The sequence below is a fragment of the Hypanus sabinus genome, chromosome 6 (assembly GCF_030144855.1).
Source record: "Hypanus sabinus isolate sHypSab1 chromosome 6, sHypSab1.hap1, whole genome shotgun sequence".
NCBI classification, from domain to species: Eukaryota; Metazoa; Chordata; class Chondrichthyes; order Myliobatiformes; family Dasyatidae; genus Hypanus; species Hypanus sabinus.
This window is the reverse complement of record NC_082711.1, coordinates 82,503,835-82,523,388: the sequence shown is the minus strand read 5'-3', so window position 1 is coordinate 82,523,388 and position 19,554 is coordinate 82,503,835. Positions and strand designations below refer to the sequence as shown.

The 19,554-nt window shown below is 42.0% G+C and overlaps 1 protein-coding gene across 1 annotated transcript in view; it reads left to right on the top strand.

The window, feature by feature from the left end:
* LOC132395630 (uncharacterized) overlaps positions 1 to 19,554 on the top strand; it is an 81,038-nt gene that overhangs the window by 2,759 nt on the left and 58,725 nt on the right. Inside the window, exon 2 of the mRNA XM_059972506.1 lies at positions 10,782 to 10,880. Within this exon, the coding sequence (XP_059828489.1) occupies positions 10,814 to 10,880 (67 nt within the window). The 5' untranslated portion in view covers positions 10,782 to 10,813. The remainder of the gene's footprint in view (positions 1 to 10,781; positions 10,881 to 19,554) is intronic.

Below are 19,554 nucleotides of genomic sequence, written 5' to 3'. Positions count from 1 at the left end.
AAAGGCTTCCCCTTTATCCTTAAACTGTGACCCTTCGTTCTGGACTTCCCCCAACATCGGAAACAATCTTCCTGCATCTAACCTGTCCAATCCCTTTAGAATCTTATATGTTTCAGTAATATCCCCCCTCAGTCTTCTAAATTCCACTGAGTATAAGCCTAGTCGATCCAGTCTTTCTTCATATGAAAGTCCTGCCATCCCAGGAATCAATCTGGTGAACCTTCTTTGTACTCCCTCTATGGCAAGAATGACTTTCCTCAGATTAGGGGACCAAAACTGCACACAATATTCTAGGTGTGATCTCACCAAGGCCTTGTACAACTGCAGTAGAACCTCCCTGTTCCTGTACTCAAATCCTTTTGCTATGAATGCCAACATACCTTTTGCCTTTTTCACTGCCTTCTGTACCTGCATGCCTACCTTCAATGACTGGTGTACAATGACACCCAGGTCTCGTTGCACCTCCCCTTTTCCTAATCGGCCACCATTCAGATGATAATCTGTTTTCCTGTTCTTGCAACCAAAGTGGATAACCTCGCATTTATCCACATTAAATTGCATCTGCCATGAATTTGCCCACTCACCTAACCTATCCAAGTCACCCTGCATCCTCCTCACAGCTAAAACCGCCGCCCAGCTTCGTGTCATCCGCAAACTTGGAGATGCTGCATTTAATTCCTTCGTCTAAATCATTAATATATATATTGTAAACAACTGGGGTCCCAGCACTGAGCCTTGCGGTACCCCAATAGTTAGTGCCTGCCATTCTGAAAAGGTCCCGTTTACTCCCACTCTTTGCTTCCTGTCTGCCAACCAATTCTCTATCCACATCAATACCATACCCCCAATACCGTGTGCTTTAAGTTTGCACACTAATCTTCTGTGTGGGACCTTGTCAAAAGCCTTTTGAAAATTTAAATATATCACATCCACTGGCTCTCCCCTATCCACTCTACTAGTTACATCTTCAAAAAATTCTATAAGATTTCTCAGACATGATTTTCCTTTCACAAATTCATGCTGACTTTGTCCGATGATTTCACCTCTTTCCAAATGTGCTGTTATCACATCTTTGATAACCGACTCTAACATTTTCCCCACCACTGATGTCAGACTAACCGGTCTATAATTCCCTGGTTTTTCTCTCCCTTTTTAAAAAAGTGGGGTTACATTAGCCACCCTCCAATCCTCAGGAACTAATCCAGAATCTAAGGAGTATTGAAAAATTATCACTAATGCATCCACTATTTCTTGGGCTACTTCCTTGAGCATTCTGGGATGCAGACCATCTGGCCCTGGGGATTTATCTGCCTTTAATCCCTTCAATTTACCTAACACCACTTCCCTACTAACATGTATTTCCCTTAGTTCCTCCATCTCACTAGACCCTCGGTCCCCTACTATTTCCGGAAGATTATTTATGTCCTCCTTAGTGAAGACAGAACCAAAGTAGTTATGTAGCGATGTACTACATACAGAGCTAGAGACAACGATACGCAATCAGTAAGTCGTTTCGAGACTAAGTTATTCAAACTTGGTGGCGCTGGCATTTAATCCCTAGCGCCCGCCCTCTCAGGGTGGAAATTACAGCAGAAGTGTATTACCAAAGTCTCTCCCCGCGCGCTGGCTATTTGTGAGCTGGTTCGCCTGTGCTGAAAGTGGATCGCCACATACCGCCCCCCCCCCCCCCCACCCACTGCCCCAGTCCATGTGGGCTGGTTTGAGTCGGTCCACTGTGAAAACCTCCTCTTTCCCCCCAATGTGCAGAACGTATGTGGACCCGTTGTTGTTGATCACCTTGAACGGCCTCTCGTACGGCCGATGTAGCGGTGCCCGGTGTCCATCCCTTAGTACAAACATAAAAACTGCAGGTCTTTGGGTACATGGGTCGTGGTCCGTTCGTGCTGTGAAGTCGGTACAGGTGCCAGGTTGCCGAGCCTTTCAAGTAGTCTGTCCAGGACTGCTGCGGGTTCTTCCTCTTGCCCCCTTTGGGCTGGTATGAATGCTCCTGGGACGGCCAGGGGTGCGCCATACACCAACTCGGCCAACGAGGCGTGCAGATCCTCTTTGGGCACTGTGCGAATTCCAAGCAGGACCCAGGAAAGTTCGTCCACCTAGTTAGGTCCTCTTAGTCAGACCATGAGAGCCGACTTCAAGTGATGGTGGAAACGCTCCACTAGTCCATTCGACTGTGGGTAGTAGGCAGTTGTGTGTTGCAGCTGCGTTCCCAACAGGCTGGCCACAGCCGACCACAGGCTGCAGGTGAACTGGGCACCTCTATCGGAGGTAATGTGGGCCGGTACCCCGAAGCGTGCTACCCAGGTTGCAATCAGTGCTGGGGCGCAGGAATCGGCAGATGCGTCGGTGAGCGGGACCGCCTCTGGCCACCTCGTGAACCGGTCTACCATAGTTAGGAGGTACCGCGCTCCTTGGGACACTGGTAGGGGGCCCACGATATCCACATGAATGTGGTCGAACCTCCGGTGGGTGGGTTTGAACTGCTGCGGCGGGACTTTAGTATGCTGCTGAACCTTGGCTGTTCAGCACAGCGCACACGTTCTGGCCTATTCACTGACCTGCTTGCGAAGTCTGTGCCACGCGAACATGTTGGAGACCAGCCAGACGGTTGTCCTGATAGATGGGTGCGCCAAACTGTGTATGGAGTCGAAAACTCACCGCCTCCAGGCTGCCGGGACGATGGGGCGAGGTTGGCCGGTAGCCACGTCGCACAGGAGGGTCCTCTCACCTGGGCCTACAAGAAAGTCTTGCAGCTGCAAACTCGGACTGTGGTCCTGTAGCTGGGCATCTCGTCGTCTGCCTGCTGCGCCTCCGCCAGTGCTGCATAGTCCATCCCCAGGGACAGGGCCTGGATGGCTGGCCTGGAGAGTGCGTCCGCCTCGACGTTGTCCTTTCCTGAGACATGGTGGATGTCCGTCGTGTACTCGGAGATGTAGGACAGCTGTCGCTGCTGGCGAGCCGACCAGGGATCGGACACCTTCGTGAACGCGAAGGTTAATGGTTTGTGGTCCGTGAACACGGTGAACGGCCTGCCTTCTAAGAAGTACCTGAGATGCCGGATTGCCAGATACAGTGCCAACAGCTCCCGGTAGAAAGCACTGTACTTGAGTTCAGGTGGTCGTAGGTGCTTGCTGAAGAATGCCAGGGGTTGCCAGTGCCCCTCGATGAGCTGCTCCAGCACCCCACCGACTGCTGTGTCAGATGCATCCACCATGAGTGCAGTCGGAATGTCCGTTCTGGGGTGCACCAGCATCACGGCATCTGCCAAGGCTTCCTTGGCTTTAACGAAAGTGGCCGCGGCCTCCTTGTTGCTAGTAATGTCCTTGCCTTTACCCAACATCAGGGTGTACAAAGGGCGCATGATACGGGCTGCTGAGGGGAGGAAACTGGTAGAAGTTCACCATACCAATGAACTCCTGCAGTCCTTTGACCGTGTTGGGCCGGGCAAAGTGGCGGATCGTGTCTACCTTGGCAGGCAGAGGTGTTGCCCCGTCTTTGGTAATCTTCTGGCCCAGGAAGTCGATGGTATCGTGACCGAACTTGCATTTGGCCAGGTTGATCGTGAGGCCGAAATCACTCAGGCGGGAGTAGAGCTGGTGGAGGTGGGACAGATGCTCCTGACGACTACTGCTGGCTATAAGGATGTCCTCCAAATAGACGAACGCAAAGTCCAGGTCGCGTCCCACCGCATCTATTAGCCGCTGGAATGTCTGTGCGGCATCCTTCAAGCCGAATGGCATTCGGAGGAACTGGAACAGGCCGAACGGGGAGATGAGTGCTGTTTTGGGGATGTCTTCAGGGTGCACTGGGATTTGATGGTATCCCCGGACGAGGTCTACTTTGGAAAAGTTTCTTGCCCCATGCAGGTTTGCTGCAAAGTCCTCTATGTGCAGCACGGGGTAGCGGTCTGGAGTTGTAGCCTCGTTCAGTCTGCGGTAGTTGCTGCATGGTCTCCAACCCCTGGCTGCTTTGGGCAGCATGTGCAGGGGGGAGGCCCGTGGGCTGTCAGACCTCCGTACAATCCCCAATTCCTCCATCCTTTTGATCTCCTCCTTTGCCAGGCGGAGCTTTCCGGGGGGAGCCTTCGTGCGCGGGCATGGGGGGTAGTCTCTGGGTCAGGATGTGGTGCTGTACCCCGTGTCTGGGCATGGCTGCTGTGAACTGCGGTGCCAGCATCAATGGAAAATCCACCAGGATTCTGGTGAATTTGTTGTCCGACGGCGCGATGGAGTCCAGGTGTGGGGCCAGCAACTTGGCTTCACCCACGGAGAATGTCTGGAAAGTCTCGGCATGTACCAGTCTTTTCCCTTGCAAGTCGACCAGCAGGCTGTGAGCTCACAAGAAGTCCGCCCCCAGGAGTGGTTGGGCCACGGCGGCCAGTGTGAAGTCCCAAGTGAACTGGCTGGCGCCGAGCTGCAGCTGCACTGTGCAGGTGCTGTAGGTCCATATCGTGCTACCATTTGTGGTCTTCAGGGTGGGTCCTGGCTTCCTGTTGCAGATGTTGTACCCTGTTGAGGGCAAGACGTTGATTTCCGCTCCGGTGTCGACCAAGAAGCGGCGTCCCGACTGTTTGTCACAGATGTACAAGAGGCTGTCCTGGTGGCCAGCCGCCATAGTGATTAGCGGCAGCTGGCCCTGGCCCTGGCCCCTCAATGCTGATGGCAGCCTGTCTCTCAAACCGTCCAGGTGAAGCAGGCGGGCACCCCACTCATGCCACGATAGGCCAAAGGACCCAATGAGCAGCGCTTTGAATGCTTCATATTTGCCTTCTTCCGGGGGTGACTGTATGAAATCCGCAACCTGGGCGGCCGTCTCCTGGTCAAGGGCGCTCACCACATGATAGTAACATGTGGAATCAGAAGATATCTGCTGAATGTGGAACTGGGTTTCTGTTTGGCTAAACCACACACGTGGTTGCAGCATCCAGAAAGTCGGCAGTTGCAGCGAAACTGCGTGAACAGATGAAGAGTCGGTCATCTTTGGTCCAAATCCCGTTTGGACCTTCGGGGTCACCAATGTAGCGATGTACTACATACAGAGCTAGAGACAACGACATGCAGTTGGTAAGTTGTTTCAAGACTAGTTTATTCAAACTTTGCGATGCTGGCATTTAATCCCTAGCGCCTGCTCTCTCCGGGCGGAAATGATGTCAGAGGTGCATTACCAAAGCCTCTCCCCGTCCACAGGCTGTTTGTAGCCGGTTCACCTGCGCAGAAAGTTGGTCGCCACAGTTATTCAATTGGTCTGCCATGTCCTTGTTCCCTATGATTAATTCACCTGTTTCTGACTGTAAGGGACCTACATTTGTCTTGACCAATTGTTTTCTTTTCACATATCTATAAAAGCTTTTACAGTCAGTTTTTATGTTCCCTACCAGCTTTCTCTTATAAACTTTTTTCCCTTTCCTAGCCCTTTGTCCTCCTCTGCTGCTCTCTGAATTTCTCCCAGTCCTCAGGTGTGCTGCTTTTTTTTGCTAATCTATATGTTTCTTCTTTGGACTTGATACTATCCCTACTTTCCCTTGTCAGCCACGGGGATACTACCTTCCCTGGTTTATTCTTCTGTCAAACAACACAAAACTACACTAGACTATAGACCTGCACAGGACTACATAAAGTGCACAAAACGGTGCAAGCCAGTACAATAATTAATAAACAAGACAGTAGGCACAGTAGAGGACAATGTCAGTCTAGATTTTGAGTATTGAGTCTGATGGCTCGGGGGAAGAAACTGTTGCACAGTCTGGTCTTGAGAGCCCAAATGTTTTTGTACCTTTTGCCAGATGGCAGGAGGGAGAAGATTTTGTGTGAGGGGTGCGTGGGGTCCTTCACAATGCTGTTAGCTTTGCAGATGCAGCGTGTAGTGTAAATGTCTGTAATAGCGGGAAGAGAGACCCCGATGATCTTCTCAGTTGACCTCACTATGAGGATGGGGGGGGGTGTGAGATGGACTTTCCTCAGCCTTCGCAGAAAGTAGAGACGCTCCTGGGCTTTCTTGGCTATGGAGCTGGTGTTGAGGGACCAGGTGAGATTCTCCGCCAGGTGAACACCAAGAAATTTTAGTGCTCTTAACGATCTCAACGGAGGAGCAGTCAATGTTCGCTCCGTGCTCTCCTGAAGTCAACAAAGTCCATTAATAGGGTCCCCCACCATCCAGGTCAGAGACAGAATCAGGTTTATTATCACCGGCATGTGACATGAAATTTATTAAATTAGCAGCAGCAGTTCAATCAATGCAAATGGTAATTTAGCAGAGAGAGAGAAAAAAAATAAAATAAAACATAAGTAAACAAGTAAGTCAATTATGTATATTGAATAGATTATTTACAAATATGCAAAGACAGAAATACTGTATATTAAAAAAAGTGAGTTAGTGTCCAAAGCTTCAAAGTCCATCCAAAGGAATTGGATGGCGGAGAGGAAGAAGCTGTTCCTGAACCGCTGAGTGTGTGCCTTCAGGCTTCTGTACCTCCTACCTGTTGAGAAAAGGGCATGCCTTGGGTGCTGGAGGACCTTAATAATGGACGCTGCCTGTCTGACACACCGCTCCCTAAAGATATCCTGGGTACTTTGTAGGCTAGTGCCCAAGATGGAGCTGACTAGATTTACAACCTTCTGCAGTTTTTTTCGGTCCTTTGCAGTAGCCCTTCCATACCAGACAGTGATTCAGCCTGTCAGAATGCTCTCCACGGTACAACTATTGAAGTTTTTGAGTGTATTTGTTAACATGCCAAATTGCTTCAAACTCCTAATAAAGTATAGCAGCTGTCTTGCCTTCTTTATGACTACGTCAATAAAATGAGACCAGCTTAGATCCTCAGAGATCTTGACACCCAGAAACTTGAAGCTGCTCACTCTCTCCACTCCTGATCCCTCTGAGGATTGGTATGTGTTCCTTTGTCTTACCCTTCCTGAAGTCCACAATCAGCTCTTTCGTCTTACTGACGTTCAGTGCCAGGTTGTTGCTGTGGCACCAGCTCTCTTTTCGCTGCTGCCATTAAGAAGAAGGTACAGGAGCCCCAAGATGCACACTACCAGGTTCAAGAACAGTTATTACCCCTCAGCCACCAGGCTCTTGAACCAGTGGGGATAACTTCATTGAACTTGGCCTATCATTGAAATGTTCCCACAACCAATAGACTCACTTTCAAGGACTCTTCATCTCATATTCTCAATATTTATTAATTCTTTTTGTATTTGCAGCTTGTTGTCTTCTGTACTCTGGTTGAATACCCAATTATAGTTCTAGAGATTTGTTGCCTACTAGAAAATGAATATAGTGACATATGTGTACTGTGATTTACTTTGAACTTTGATATTGAACTTTAAATCCTATAGCTTCCTACCTGCAAAATTGTCGGAGTACCTCCACAATTTTCTGTGTAGCTTTTTCAGTTTCGGCCCACAATATGTTGCCGACCATATAACCTACTCTAGAAATTGCCTAGAATTTCCCTAGTGTATAGCCCTCTATTTACTAAGCACCATGTACCTATCTAAGAAGCTCTTAAAGAACCTATTGTATCCACTTCCACCACTGCCACTGGTAGTGCATTCCATGCATCCATCCACCACTCCCTATGTGAAAAAATTACCCCGACATTCCCTCGGTACCTATTTCTAAGCACCTTAAAACGATGCCTCCACGTGTTAGCTTTTTCAGCCCTGGGTAAAAAACCTCTGGGAACGCACATCATCAATGCCCCTCATCAGCCTATATACTGTACCTCTATCAGGTCACCACTCATCCTCTGTCGCTCCAAGGAGAAAAAGGCCAAGTACACTCAACCCATTCTCATAAAGTATGGTCTCCAATCCAGGCAACATCCTTGTAAATCTCTTCTGCACCCTTTCTATAGTTTCCGCATCCTTCCTGTAGTGAGGTGACCAGAACCGAATACAGTATTACAAATGGGGTCTGATCAAGGTCTTATGTAGCTGTAACATTACCTCACAGCTCTTCTTGAACTCAATCCTACAGTTGATGAATGCCAACACACCATACTCCTTCTTAGCAACACTGTCAACCTGGGCAGCAGCTTTGAGTGTCCTATCAACATGGACCCCAGGATCTCTCAGATCGTCCATGCTGCCTGGAGTCTTACCATTTTTATTCTGTCTTCAAATTGGACCTACTAAAATGGATAACTTCACACTTACCTGGGTTGAAGTCCATCTGCTACTTCTCAGCCTAGTTCTGCATCCTATCGATGTTCTGCTGGAGCCTCTGACAACCCTCCAGAATATCCACAACAACCCTAACCTTTGTGTCATCAGCAAACTTAGTAACCTATCCTTCTACTACTTCATCCAGGTCATTTATAAAAATCACAAAGATGAAGGGTCCCAGAATAGGTCCCTGTGGAACACCACTGGTCACTGACCTCCATACAGAATGGGAACCATCTAAAACCACCCTCTGCCTTCTGTGGGCAAGCCAATTCTGGATCCACTAAGCAAGGTCTCATTGGATCCCATGCCTCCTTATTTTCTGAAGGAGCTTCGCATGGGAAACCTTATCAAATGCCTTACTAAGTCCATATACACTACATCCACTGCTCTACCTTCATCAATTCCTCAAAGAATTCAATCAGGTTCATAAGGCATGACCTTCCCTTGACAAAGCCATGCTGACTCTCCCTGATTTGATTATGTCTCTTCAAATGCTCATAAATCTTGCCTCTCAGGATCTTCTCCAACAACCTGCCCACCATTGAAGTCAGATACACAGGTCTATAATTTTCTGGGTTATCTCTACTCCCTTTCTTGAACAAGGGAACAACATTTGCAACCCCCTAATCCTCCAGTATTTCTCCCATCCCTATTGATGACAGAAAAATCTTTGCACAAGGTTCAGCAATCTCCTTCCTCGCTTCCCACAGTAGCCTAGGGTATATCTCATCCGGTCCCGGTGATTTATCTAACTTAATGCTTTTCAAAAGCTCCAGCACATCCTCTTTCTTAATGTCTATATGCTCAAACGTTTCTGTCCACTGTAAGTCATCCCCGTAATTGCCTTGTCCTTTTCATCAAAGCCTACATCTCAGAAAATGAATAACTCAAAAAAAAGTAGCATTTTGGGTATTGTGAATAGAAGATTGGCTGTATAAAAAACAAAGGTAAGCTTTGATAGGTCATTTTTTTGGAGTTATGTGATAAATTCTTCACTCCATAACATGGTATATAGATGTTCACGTGACTCTTTACAGCACATGTGATTGGGGTTCAGTTTCTGTCGCTGTCTGAGTTTGTACATTCTGTGACTGTGTTAGTTTTCTCCCACGATCCAAAGACCTACCAGTCAGTTGTCATGCTGTGTTGGCACCAAAAACATGATGCTTGCGGCTGCTCTCAGCATATCCTCGAACTGTGTTGGTTGTTGACACAAATGACACATTTTACTATTTGCTTCTATATACATGTGATAAACTTGATCTTTTTTTTTCATCTTTAACAGAAGAATCAATTTTAAACTAGATAATTTGAGCTGGATGCAATTGATTTTGGATTTGGAAAAAGGAGATTGGACAGTACATTTTACTTTTATTCTCTGTGATCCTAGAGCGGTGGGATATCTCTATCATTAATAGTGTGGATTGTTGTGGCAGTAGGTAATTAAGTCACTTCAGTGATGAGGGCACTTCACATCATTAGGGTATCAAATGTGTAAAATATTTTCAATGTGAAAATATTGAGAATCTTTTCACTGTAAATTCAAAGTTCGTTTATTTTCAAAGTACTATCAAAAATTCTCAACCTTATTTGTATTTTGTGAATTAAACTCTAATTGTTTCAATTTTCTATACAAAATAATCAAATTTAATATCTTTTTTTCTTGTAATCATGCCTCTGGAACTTTATTAACATGGCTCAAAAGGTTGAACAAGTTTTAAAATAAACTTTAGTGAGTGTCTTGGTGTCTCGTGCCCCACAAGCGACCGGGAGACGCAGAAGATTTTTCAAGAAGTATTAAACTTTAATTTGCAAATCAAAGCTGAGACAGTCTTTGAACTGGTCCTATTGGAGTATAAAAGTTGCATTGTTTGCTGTGTAACCAAAACTATGTAGTCAGCTTTGAGCTTGCTATTTGCTATGCATGTATCCAATTTAATAGGAGAATGAAATCTTAAGAATGTAGAAGATAATGGTGTGTTAATGAGAGGTAGCTAAGAGATGTAGATTAGAACATGAATAAGTCAATGGATAGAAATAATAGTAGCAGATGTACTTGTGATACGCAACTGTAGACCAATTGGATATGCTAATGCAACTAAACCAGGAGATTGCTATAAAAAATTATATGTACAAGGATCGGTGGGCAATCGGCAATTAGCTCAATGACAGTCTGAGCTTTGATTTGCAAATTAAAGTTTAATACTTCTTGAAGAATCTTCTGCATCTCCTGGTCGTTTGTGGGGCACGAGAAACCACAACATGAGTAATTGGGTTCTCAGTTGGGATGTTGCATTTAACCAGTAATATTGTAGACAGGCTTGAGTAGTATGTAGTCTCTGATCAGGATATTAGATTTTTTTAAGCATTAATGAACTAGCTAGATGTGTCCATAGAATATCCTGCAGTGTAAAATACTGGGGGCTCCTTTCCTTCATTATGAATAATATTTAAAAATTTCCCTTATCAGCATATTTATTAATTCTCTAGAAAAACTGAGGCTTATTTGTTTATACATGACTAATTCAGATTTTCTTGGAGTCTTGTCTGAATATAAAATATCGTGATGTTTTATGACTTTTTGAATTTCAGATAGTAAAGTGAACAGTCCTACAAATCTGAAAATGAACACCAATGCACGAACCCTTGATGAATACATAATCTCTTGGAATGTAGAAGAACCCTTGATTGGTAAGTACTTTTTCCTTGGAGAAGTAGATTTACAAATTAAATAAAAATCGTCAATTGTTGATACTATTAAAGCAGCTGGATAAACAGCTAACTAAAAAAAAACTCCCCACTTTAAAGACTGTTTACATATCAAAAATACTTCATCAGGTACTGATCATTTTGGAATATCTTGAGATGGAAGATATTTTTAGAATTCAAGGTATTTTTCTTTGGAACTGTAGACCAGCAAGGTATCAATTTCTTCAAGTGAAATTGAAGTGAAAAATATTGATCACTATCCTTGTTCTTGAGTTTTTCATTTGTAAGTAGTTAACCCCTTAGTTAATTCTGATTTCCATCCTTACTAAGACTGCCTTAAGACACTGGGGTTACAGTTTGGCAGATGTGATCTCCCCACCTGCTAATGTCTCTGAAGCTTGATTTTATTCAGCAAAAGTGAAGAACTTGAACACTTCTATTTATTTGTACCATTACTCATCAATTATTTTACTTTATTGGATAAAATGCAATCACTGGCTAACTCCATTTCCAGTTACAGGATAGTACTTGGGCACTGTTCTGATAATGTCCTGAATTTGATCTAGTGTGTGTTCATCTTGTTTGTTTTCTACTTTCAGGCCATTTAACAGAGCAGCTACAGAAATAATTATCTACATATTGCCACTTCCAGAAAACAATCAACTTCTAGGTGTTTCTAGGAATATTAGCATATTCTGTTGTTTATTCTATCCAAATTTACTCTAGTTTCAGGAACAGTTAGTTGTAATGGCTATTGTATGAAACATGTTAAACTTCAATAATAACTTCCCTGCACAACTGAGCGATTCAACACAGAAACAGGCCCTTCAGCCCACAATGACTATGTTGACCATAATGCCAACCATTTTGTTCTTGAAACTTCTTCCCCTTCCTTAATATTAAAGATGCCATCTTGCACCCCCAGCCTACATCATCTATTTGATCATAATCCACAGAGACTAATATGAGAAATAAAGGTAGCAAATTCTAAATGTGTCAGGTCCAGGTCTTTTCATGGACAGACAAAAGAAATGAGGATAAATTCTGAAAGAGTTTGGTCGAGGAATAAATTTTAGGAAGTGTTATATAAGGGGAAAGACAAACTTAAGCCCCAAAGCTTACGGTCTTGATAGATAGCAATTAAATTTGTTGATGATCAAGACTGGAGAGAGATTTTCAGAAGGCTGTATGCTGCAGAAAACTATGGAGCTGATATTGGCCATCCCATTAATAAGTTAGAATGGGTTAAATTTTGAGATATTGGTTACTAGCACATGCTGTAAATTGGCAACAACGGGCATGATACATGAAAGGAACCTGGCAACTGTTTTGGAATGAGGGAGGATTCAGTCCATTTGTGAAATATATGATAGTGCTCTCGTAACTTGTAAACTTGCAATTTATTGTTTATTACCTAAAATTTTCATGATCATGCTCTCATGAATTTTCTGTACCAGTTGTTGGGCGGTGGGTGTGGATTGTTGTTGGAATATTTGATGATCTGTTTTCTCCTAAAAACAGCATTAGTACAAAATAACACAAACATGAGGAAAGCTGCAGATGCTGAAAGGGTCTGTTGTGGTTTCTCATGCCCCACAAATGACCAGGAGACGCAGAAGATTCTTCAAGAAGGGTTAAACTTTAATTTGCAAATCAACTGAGCTAGTCACTGATTGCCCACCGATCCTTGTACATAGCATTTTTTATAGCAATCTCCTGGTTTAGTTGCATTAGCATATCCAATCAGTCTACAGTTGTGTATCACAAATACATCCGCCACTATTGTTTCTACCCATTGACTTAATCCTGTTCTAATCTACATCTCTTAGTTACCTCTCATTAACACACCATTGTCTTCTACATTCTTAAGGTTTCATTCTCCTACTAAATTGGATACATGCATAGCAAATAGCAAGTTCAAAGCTGACTACTTAGTTTTGGTTACATAGCAAACAATGCAACTTTTATACTCCAATATATCCCCCCTTCAGAGAATGAAGACTTAAGAGTCCGCGCACAAAAGCCCCAATAAACTCAAGCACTTATTCCCAAATCTCGGGTTAAACTATAATTTTCTGCGCCAAGACCTCAAAGTATTCTCTCCCTGTTACCCTGGCTGCTGAGCCAAAAACCTGTCCCTTTGTACCTGAGACAGGGAAAAAAACTCAGAAGCCCTTACAATCTGCTCCCACACTGTCGTTTTGGCACTTATTCCCAAATCTCGGGTTAAACTATAATTTTCTGCGCCAAGACCTCAAAGTATTCTCTCCCTGTTACCCTGGCTGCTGAGCCAAAAACCTGTCCCTTTGTACCTGAGACAGGGAAAAAAACTCAGAAGCCCTTACAATCTGCTCCCACACTGTCGTTTTGCTCTTGTTCATCCTGCAGGTGTTGTAGGCTGTAACGATACATTTTCGGTGTTTACTAAGCTTGTTCAGTAATTGCCACGAGCATTGGAAATTGTTTGGTTACAGCACGCACAACAAGAGACTTGAGACAAGGAAGAAAACAGCACAGCACAAGTGCACAGCTCAACAATACAATACTGACAGTTATTGCCATTTTAGTCAGCCATGCTTCCCATCCTCCGAGTCTACTTTCTAACCAGTCAAATAACTGATGTCTGAACCCTGCATTCTGTGCGCATACTTCGCACTGTGACAAGACAAAGTCCACTGAAGCCTGTAAATAAGGTGACCAAAAACCATCCTTCTTTATTTTCTTTATCACTTCCCCCCCCTACACAATGGTCAATCCCATGCGCTTCTGAAATCAGAATAGTCATTAGAGGGGTGGGCGCTACCAACAAACCATCTTCCATGCTCCACAAGCCTTCTGGGTTCTGCTTGGCCCCCCTTCATCTCCACATTGACTGTTCTGCGAAAGTTGCCTTACCTTGTATTTTAATTGGGTCCTCTACCACAGGTTCTGGAGCTAGGCTTACCTGGGGGGCAATGACAGCTGATGTACATCCAGATGCTTTTCTGGCTGCCTTGTCCGCAGCTTGATTTCCCTTTGTTATTATATCATTTGCCTTTTTATGTGCCTGGCATTTTACTATAGCCAATGCTTTAGCTTTCATCATGGCTTTTATTAAGTCTAGAATTCGCTGACAGTATTGTATGGGATCTCCACTATTTTTTTTAAAACCTCTCTGCTTCCACGTTGCCCCGAACAAATGGCATACTCCATGAGCATATGCTGAATCAGTATAGATGTCTACTTTCTAACCTTCCATCATTTCACACGCAGCTGTCAGGGCTTTGATTACCGCTAGTTGGGCGGAACACGATTGGGGACAGGACTCCATCCTAATAATCTTATAACTCGACTGATCCTGCTGCACTACTGAGAACCCTGCGTGATTTCCATCATAATCCCTGTAACAAGAACCATCTATGAACAGAATCTTTTTATCTGCATCCTCTAGTGGTTCTGACCGTAAATCTGCTGTCAATTTGGCAAATGCCATCGTCTTCCCTACACAATCATGGGGTTCTCCTTCATAGCCCAAAAGGACAAAATCGGCTATTTTACTGGTGGGTGCATCTCTGTGTAGTTATGTCTGGAAATGTCAGTAGCATCTGATACGCTGCTATCCTGGCTGGCATCAGCACAAATTTCCCTCTTTCCAGCAATTCTGCTACTTTGTGGTGTGTGTACAGAGTCACAGGACAGCCCAGGGTAAAAGATGATGCCTTTTCATATGCATAGTACAACGCTGCCAATCCCTGATAACAGGGTGGATACCCCCAAGCCACCTCATCTAGTCTCGTACTGTAGTATGCTATCAGCTGCTTTGCTTTTCCTGTGCCTGTCTCTTGTGTTAGAATCGCTGTGACATAACCCTCCTGTCGGTTGGATACATACAAATGGAAAACCTTCTCGTAGTCAGGCAAAGCTAATGCTGGTGCTGACTGCAATTCCTGCTTAATAGTATTGAAAGCTATCTCCGCCCCTCCATTCCACTGTATGCCGTTCTTCAAATTGGTATGTCCTGCTTCTTTCATTATCTTTCTCAAAGATGCCACAATCTCAGCATATTCTCCTATCCAATCTGTGCTGTACCCTGCCATTCCCAAAAACGTCATCATCTGCCCTACAGTCTGGGGTTTTGGGGCCTCAGTTATTGCCTCAATCTGATCTGGTGCTATCACCTTCACTCCCTTCGATATTACCCTGCCTAAGTATTCCACTTGCTACGTGCAAAATTGCAGTTTCGGTGATTCTGTGAAAACTAGAGTTAAGATTGGATCAGCCATGATCTTGCTGAATGGCAGAGCAGGCTTGAGGGGCCAGTTGGCCTACTCCTGCTCCTATCTCTTATGTTATGTTCTTGTGTTCTTTTTGGATATTTTATGTCCTCCATGCACCAGCTTCTCTAACAGAGTTATAGTGTCCTGCTCACACTGTTCCTTACTGTGGGAGCAAATCAACAGGTCATCCACATACTGTATCAATGTACTTTCCAATGGTATGCCCTCTAGGTCTGCCTTCAACACTTGATTAAAAACATGTGGTGAATGTTTAAACCCTCGCAGCATTCTGGTATAGGTATACTGAGCACCTATATAAGTAAATGCAAACAGATACTGACACTGGTCAGCCAGAGGAATGCTGAAGAAATCCGAACACAAATCAATCACTGAAAAGTAACTTGCTTCTGGTGGAACATTAGTCAAAAGCGTGTGTGGGTTGGGGACTACCGCTGGCCAGTCCTCTACCAAATTGTTTAGCTCTCGCAAATCATGCACCAATCTCCACTTAGATTTATCTGCTTTTAAGACCGGCAGCAACGGGGTATTACATGGACTGTTTGTTCTTTTAAGCTCTCCTATTTCAAGCAACCCCTGCACTGTCGATGCTATTCCCTCTTCTGCTTCTGGTCTTATAGGGTATTGTGGTCTCCTGGGTGGAATTGCTCCCCTTTTCAGCCTTATTTCCACTGGACTAGCTGTTTTTATTTTCCCTACGTCCGTGTCATGCTGTGACCACAGAATAGATGGCAACTCATCTAACCTATCTTTTCTGCTGGCCTCTTTCCTTTCCCAGCAATGGCATGTGTGGTTGGAGAGTTATTTCGACCTCTCTCACTGTCCCTACCATATCTACACTTACCATTATTTTAATGCAATTGTTGTCTTCTGATATCCACGCCTGGTGTGATTTTCCTCCACACTGTTACGGTTTCAGCACTCTTAACTAAGGATCCTAAGTCTTTAGACTGATATCCCTTGTTTACCAACAACGTCACGTGGGGCGCAGCCTCCGTATCCTGTACCATTTTTCTAAAAAGGTGTTACACTTAACTTGTAAAGCTGCCCCTTACTTTCCAATTATCACAGCCTCCCCTTCCAGATGCTGTTGGGTACATGCCTCCAGGTGCCATCTCTCCTCTAACTCCCTGTTCTGAGTCTTGTCAAAAATCACTGTACAATGTAGCTCAGGTATGGGTATTACAGCACTGGGTAATATAGCCTGCATGCCCTTTTTCCATTTTTCCCAGGTTTCCTGAATCTGATCTGCGATGTCTCCTATCCAAAAGACATTAGCCTTCTTGTCTTCTTGAACTATCAATTGAGCCCCTGCTCTTTCCACACTCAACCCATTTCTGGTGCATTCTAATTTTAATTCCAGTTTCAATAAAGCATCTCTGCCTAACAAATTAATCGTAGTTCCTTTAAATACTAGCACCGGCAAAACAATTCCTCTATTTCCTGTTCTCTTATTTATTTATTAAATTTTTAGAAAATTACAAAGAATAAATGTAAGGATAAAATAGTAAAGAGAGAAAAAAATATTGACCCTCCCCCCTTTTAACCCTTGTCTAAAGAAAGAAAGAAGAGAAAGATTGCCTGGATATCGGAAGATCCCCGCATACATGCTCCATGGAGTTCAAAATAATTTTTATTTTTACTTTCCCCAATTACTTTATAATTTTATCTTCAAAGGACCTATGTATTTAATCCTATCTTTTGTAGTTATTGGAGCCAAATTTTCAAAAATATATCATATCCATTTCTGAGATTATATGTATTTTTTTCAAGTGGAATACAACTATATATTTCATTATTCTAACGATCCATAGTTAAATATAAGTCAGATTTCCAAGTAACTGCGATAACTTTTTTGGTTACTGCCAATGCAATTTTTATAAATTTTTTCTGATACTTATACAATTTAAGTTTCGGTATTGTCCCTTCAATGTCTCCTAATAAAAATAATATTGGACTATGTGGGAGTTATACTCCAGTAATTTGTTCCAATAAAAGTCTTAGATTTATCCAAAATGATTGAATTTTAAAACAAGACCAAGTAGAATGTAAAAAAAGTACCAATTTCTTGATTACATCGAAAACATTGGTCAGACATATTTGAATTTAATCTATTTATTTTCTGTGGTGTTTATATATAATTGATGTAAAAAAATTATATTGTACTAATCTAAGTCGAACATTTATTGTATTTATCATACTATCAGAACATAATCTTGACCAGCTTTTTCCATCAATTTTAATATTCAAATCAGATTCCCATTTTTGTCTTGATTTATGAATTCCTGATTTAATTGTCTGTTTTTGAATCAAATTGTACATACAGGATGTAAATTTTTTAATTTTTCCTTTTTGAATTAATATTTCTATTTCACTAGGCTTTGGCATCAACATTGTTTAACCCAGCTTTTCTCGTAAATAAGCCTTTAATTGAAAATAACAGAAAAGAGTGTTGTTTGATATTTTATATTTATTTTTAATTGATTAAACAACATCAATATACCTCCTTCAAAACAATCACCTATATATTTAATCCTCTTTTGGAACCAATTATATAAAAGTTTATTATCCATTGCAAAAGGAATAAGCCTATTTTGAATTAAAGTTCTTTTTGCTAATAAAGATTTCTTTATATCATCGTCCACATTTACCTTATTCCATAAATCAATCAAGTGTCTTAATATAGGAGATTTTTTTTTTTCCCGTATCCATTTGGATTCCCATTTATATATAAAATCTTCTGGTATGTTTTCTCCTATCTTATCTAATTCTATTCTAATCCATGCCGGTTTTTCTTCATCAAAAAAAGACACAATAAATCTAAGTTGATTTGCTTTATAATAATTATTAAAATTTGGAAGTTGTAACCCTCCTAAATCAAATTTACATGTCAATTTTTCCAATGATATTCTTGACAGCTTTCCTTTCCAAAGAAATTTCCTTACATATTTATTCAGTTCTTGAAAGAACTTCTGAGGCAATTGTATTGGTAAAGTTTGGAATAAGAATTGCAATCTTGGAAATATATTCATTTTTACAGCATTAACTCTACCTATTAATGTTATTGGTGACATCATCCATTTATCAAGATCCTCTTTTTTAATAATGGCAAATAATTTTGTTCATATAAATTTTTTACTTCATTATTTACTCTTAATACCTAAATATTTTATCCCATTTATTGACCATCAAAATGGAGTTACTAAACGACATTGATTATGATTTCCTTTGGTAAGGGGTAAAATTTCACTTTTATCCCAATTTACTTTATATCCTGATACTTTCCCATATTCTTCCAATCTTAAAGATTGGAAGATAGTCTTCCAAAGATAGTCTTTGCAAAGATTGCAATGGGTTTGTTAAATAAATCAAAACATCATCAGCAAATAAATTAATCTTGTATTCTTCTTGATTAACTCTAAAGCCCACAATGTCTGAATCTGTTCTAATTAATTCAGCTAATGGTTCTATTGCCAATACAAATAAAGCAGGTGATAATGGGCAGCCTTGTCTAGTTGACCTCCTTAAGCAAAATGGTGTTGAAATCTGAACATTTGTAGCTACTTTAGCTTGAAGATTAGTATTTAAAGTTTTAATCCATTTTATAAAAGATTTCCCTAACTCATATTTTTCCAATACCTTAAATAAAAAATCCCATTCCAATCTATCAAATGCTTTTTCTGCATCCAAAGCAACTGCCACCCTCATTTCCTCTCTCTTTTGTGCCAAGTGGATTATGCTAAGTAACTGGGTTATATTATCTGTTGATTGTTTTTAATAAAACCTGTTTGATCCATATGTATTAATTTTGGTAAATATTTAGATATTCTATTAGATAAAATTTTTGCTATTATTTTATAATCTGTATTCAACAAAGAAATAGGCCTATATGATGTTGGTTTTAAAGGATCTCTATCTTTTTTTGGCAATACAGTTATGATCGCTGTTGAAAAAGATTGTGGGAGTTTATGCATTCTTTCCACTTGATATATTAATTCCATAAAAGGAGGAATTAATAAATCTTTAAATGTTTTATAAAATTCAGGAGGAAAACCATCTTCTCCTGGGGATTTTTTTACTATGAAGTGATCCTAAAGCTTCTTCAACCTCTTTTAATGTAAAGGGCATATCTAATCCTTTCTGTTCTTCCAAATTTAATTTTGGAAGGGTTATTTGTGATAAAAATTTATCTCAGCAATCTTATTTTGTGATTCTGATTGATATAGTTCAGTATAAAATTTTTTAAAAGTTTCATTAATTTCTAAAGGTTTATAAGTAATTTTATTTGCACTTGTTCTAATTGCATTTATTGGTTTAGAAGCTTGTTCTGCTTTCAACTGCCAAGCAAGAATCTTATGTGATCTTTCACCTAATCCATTATA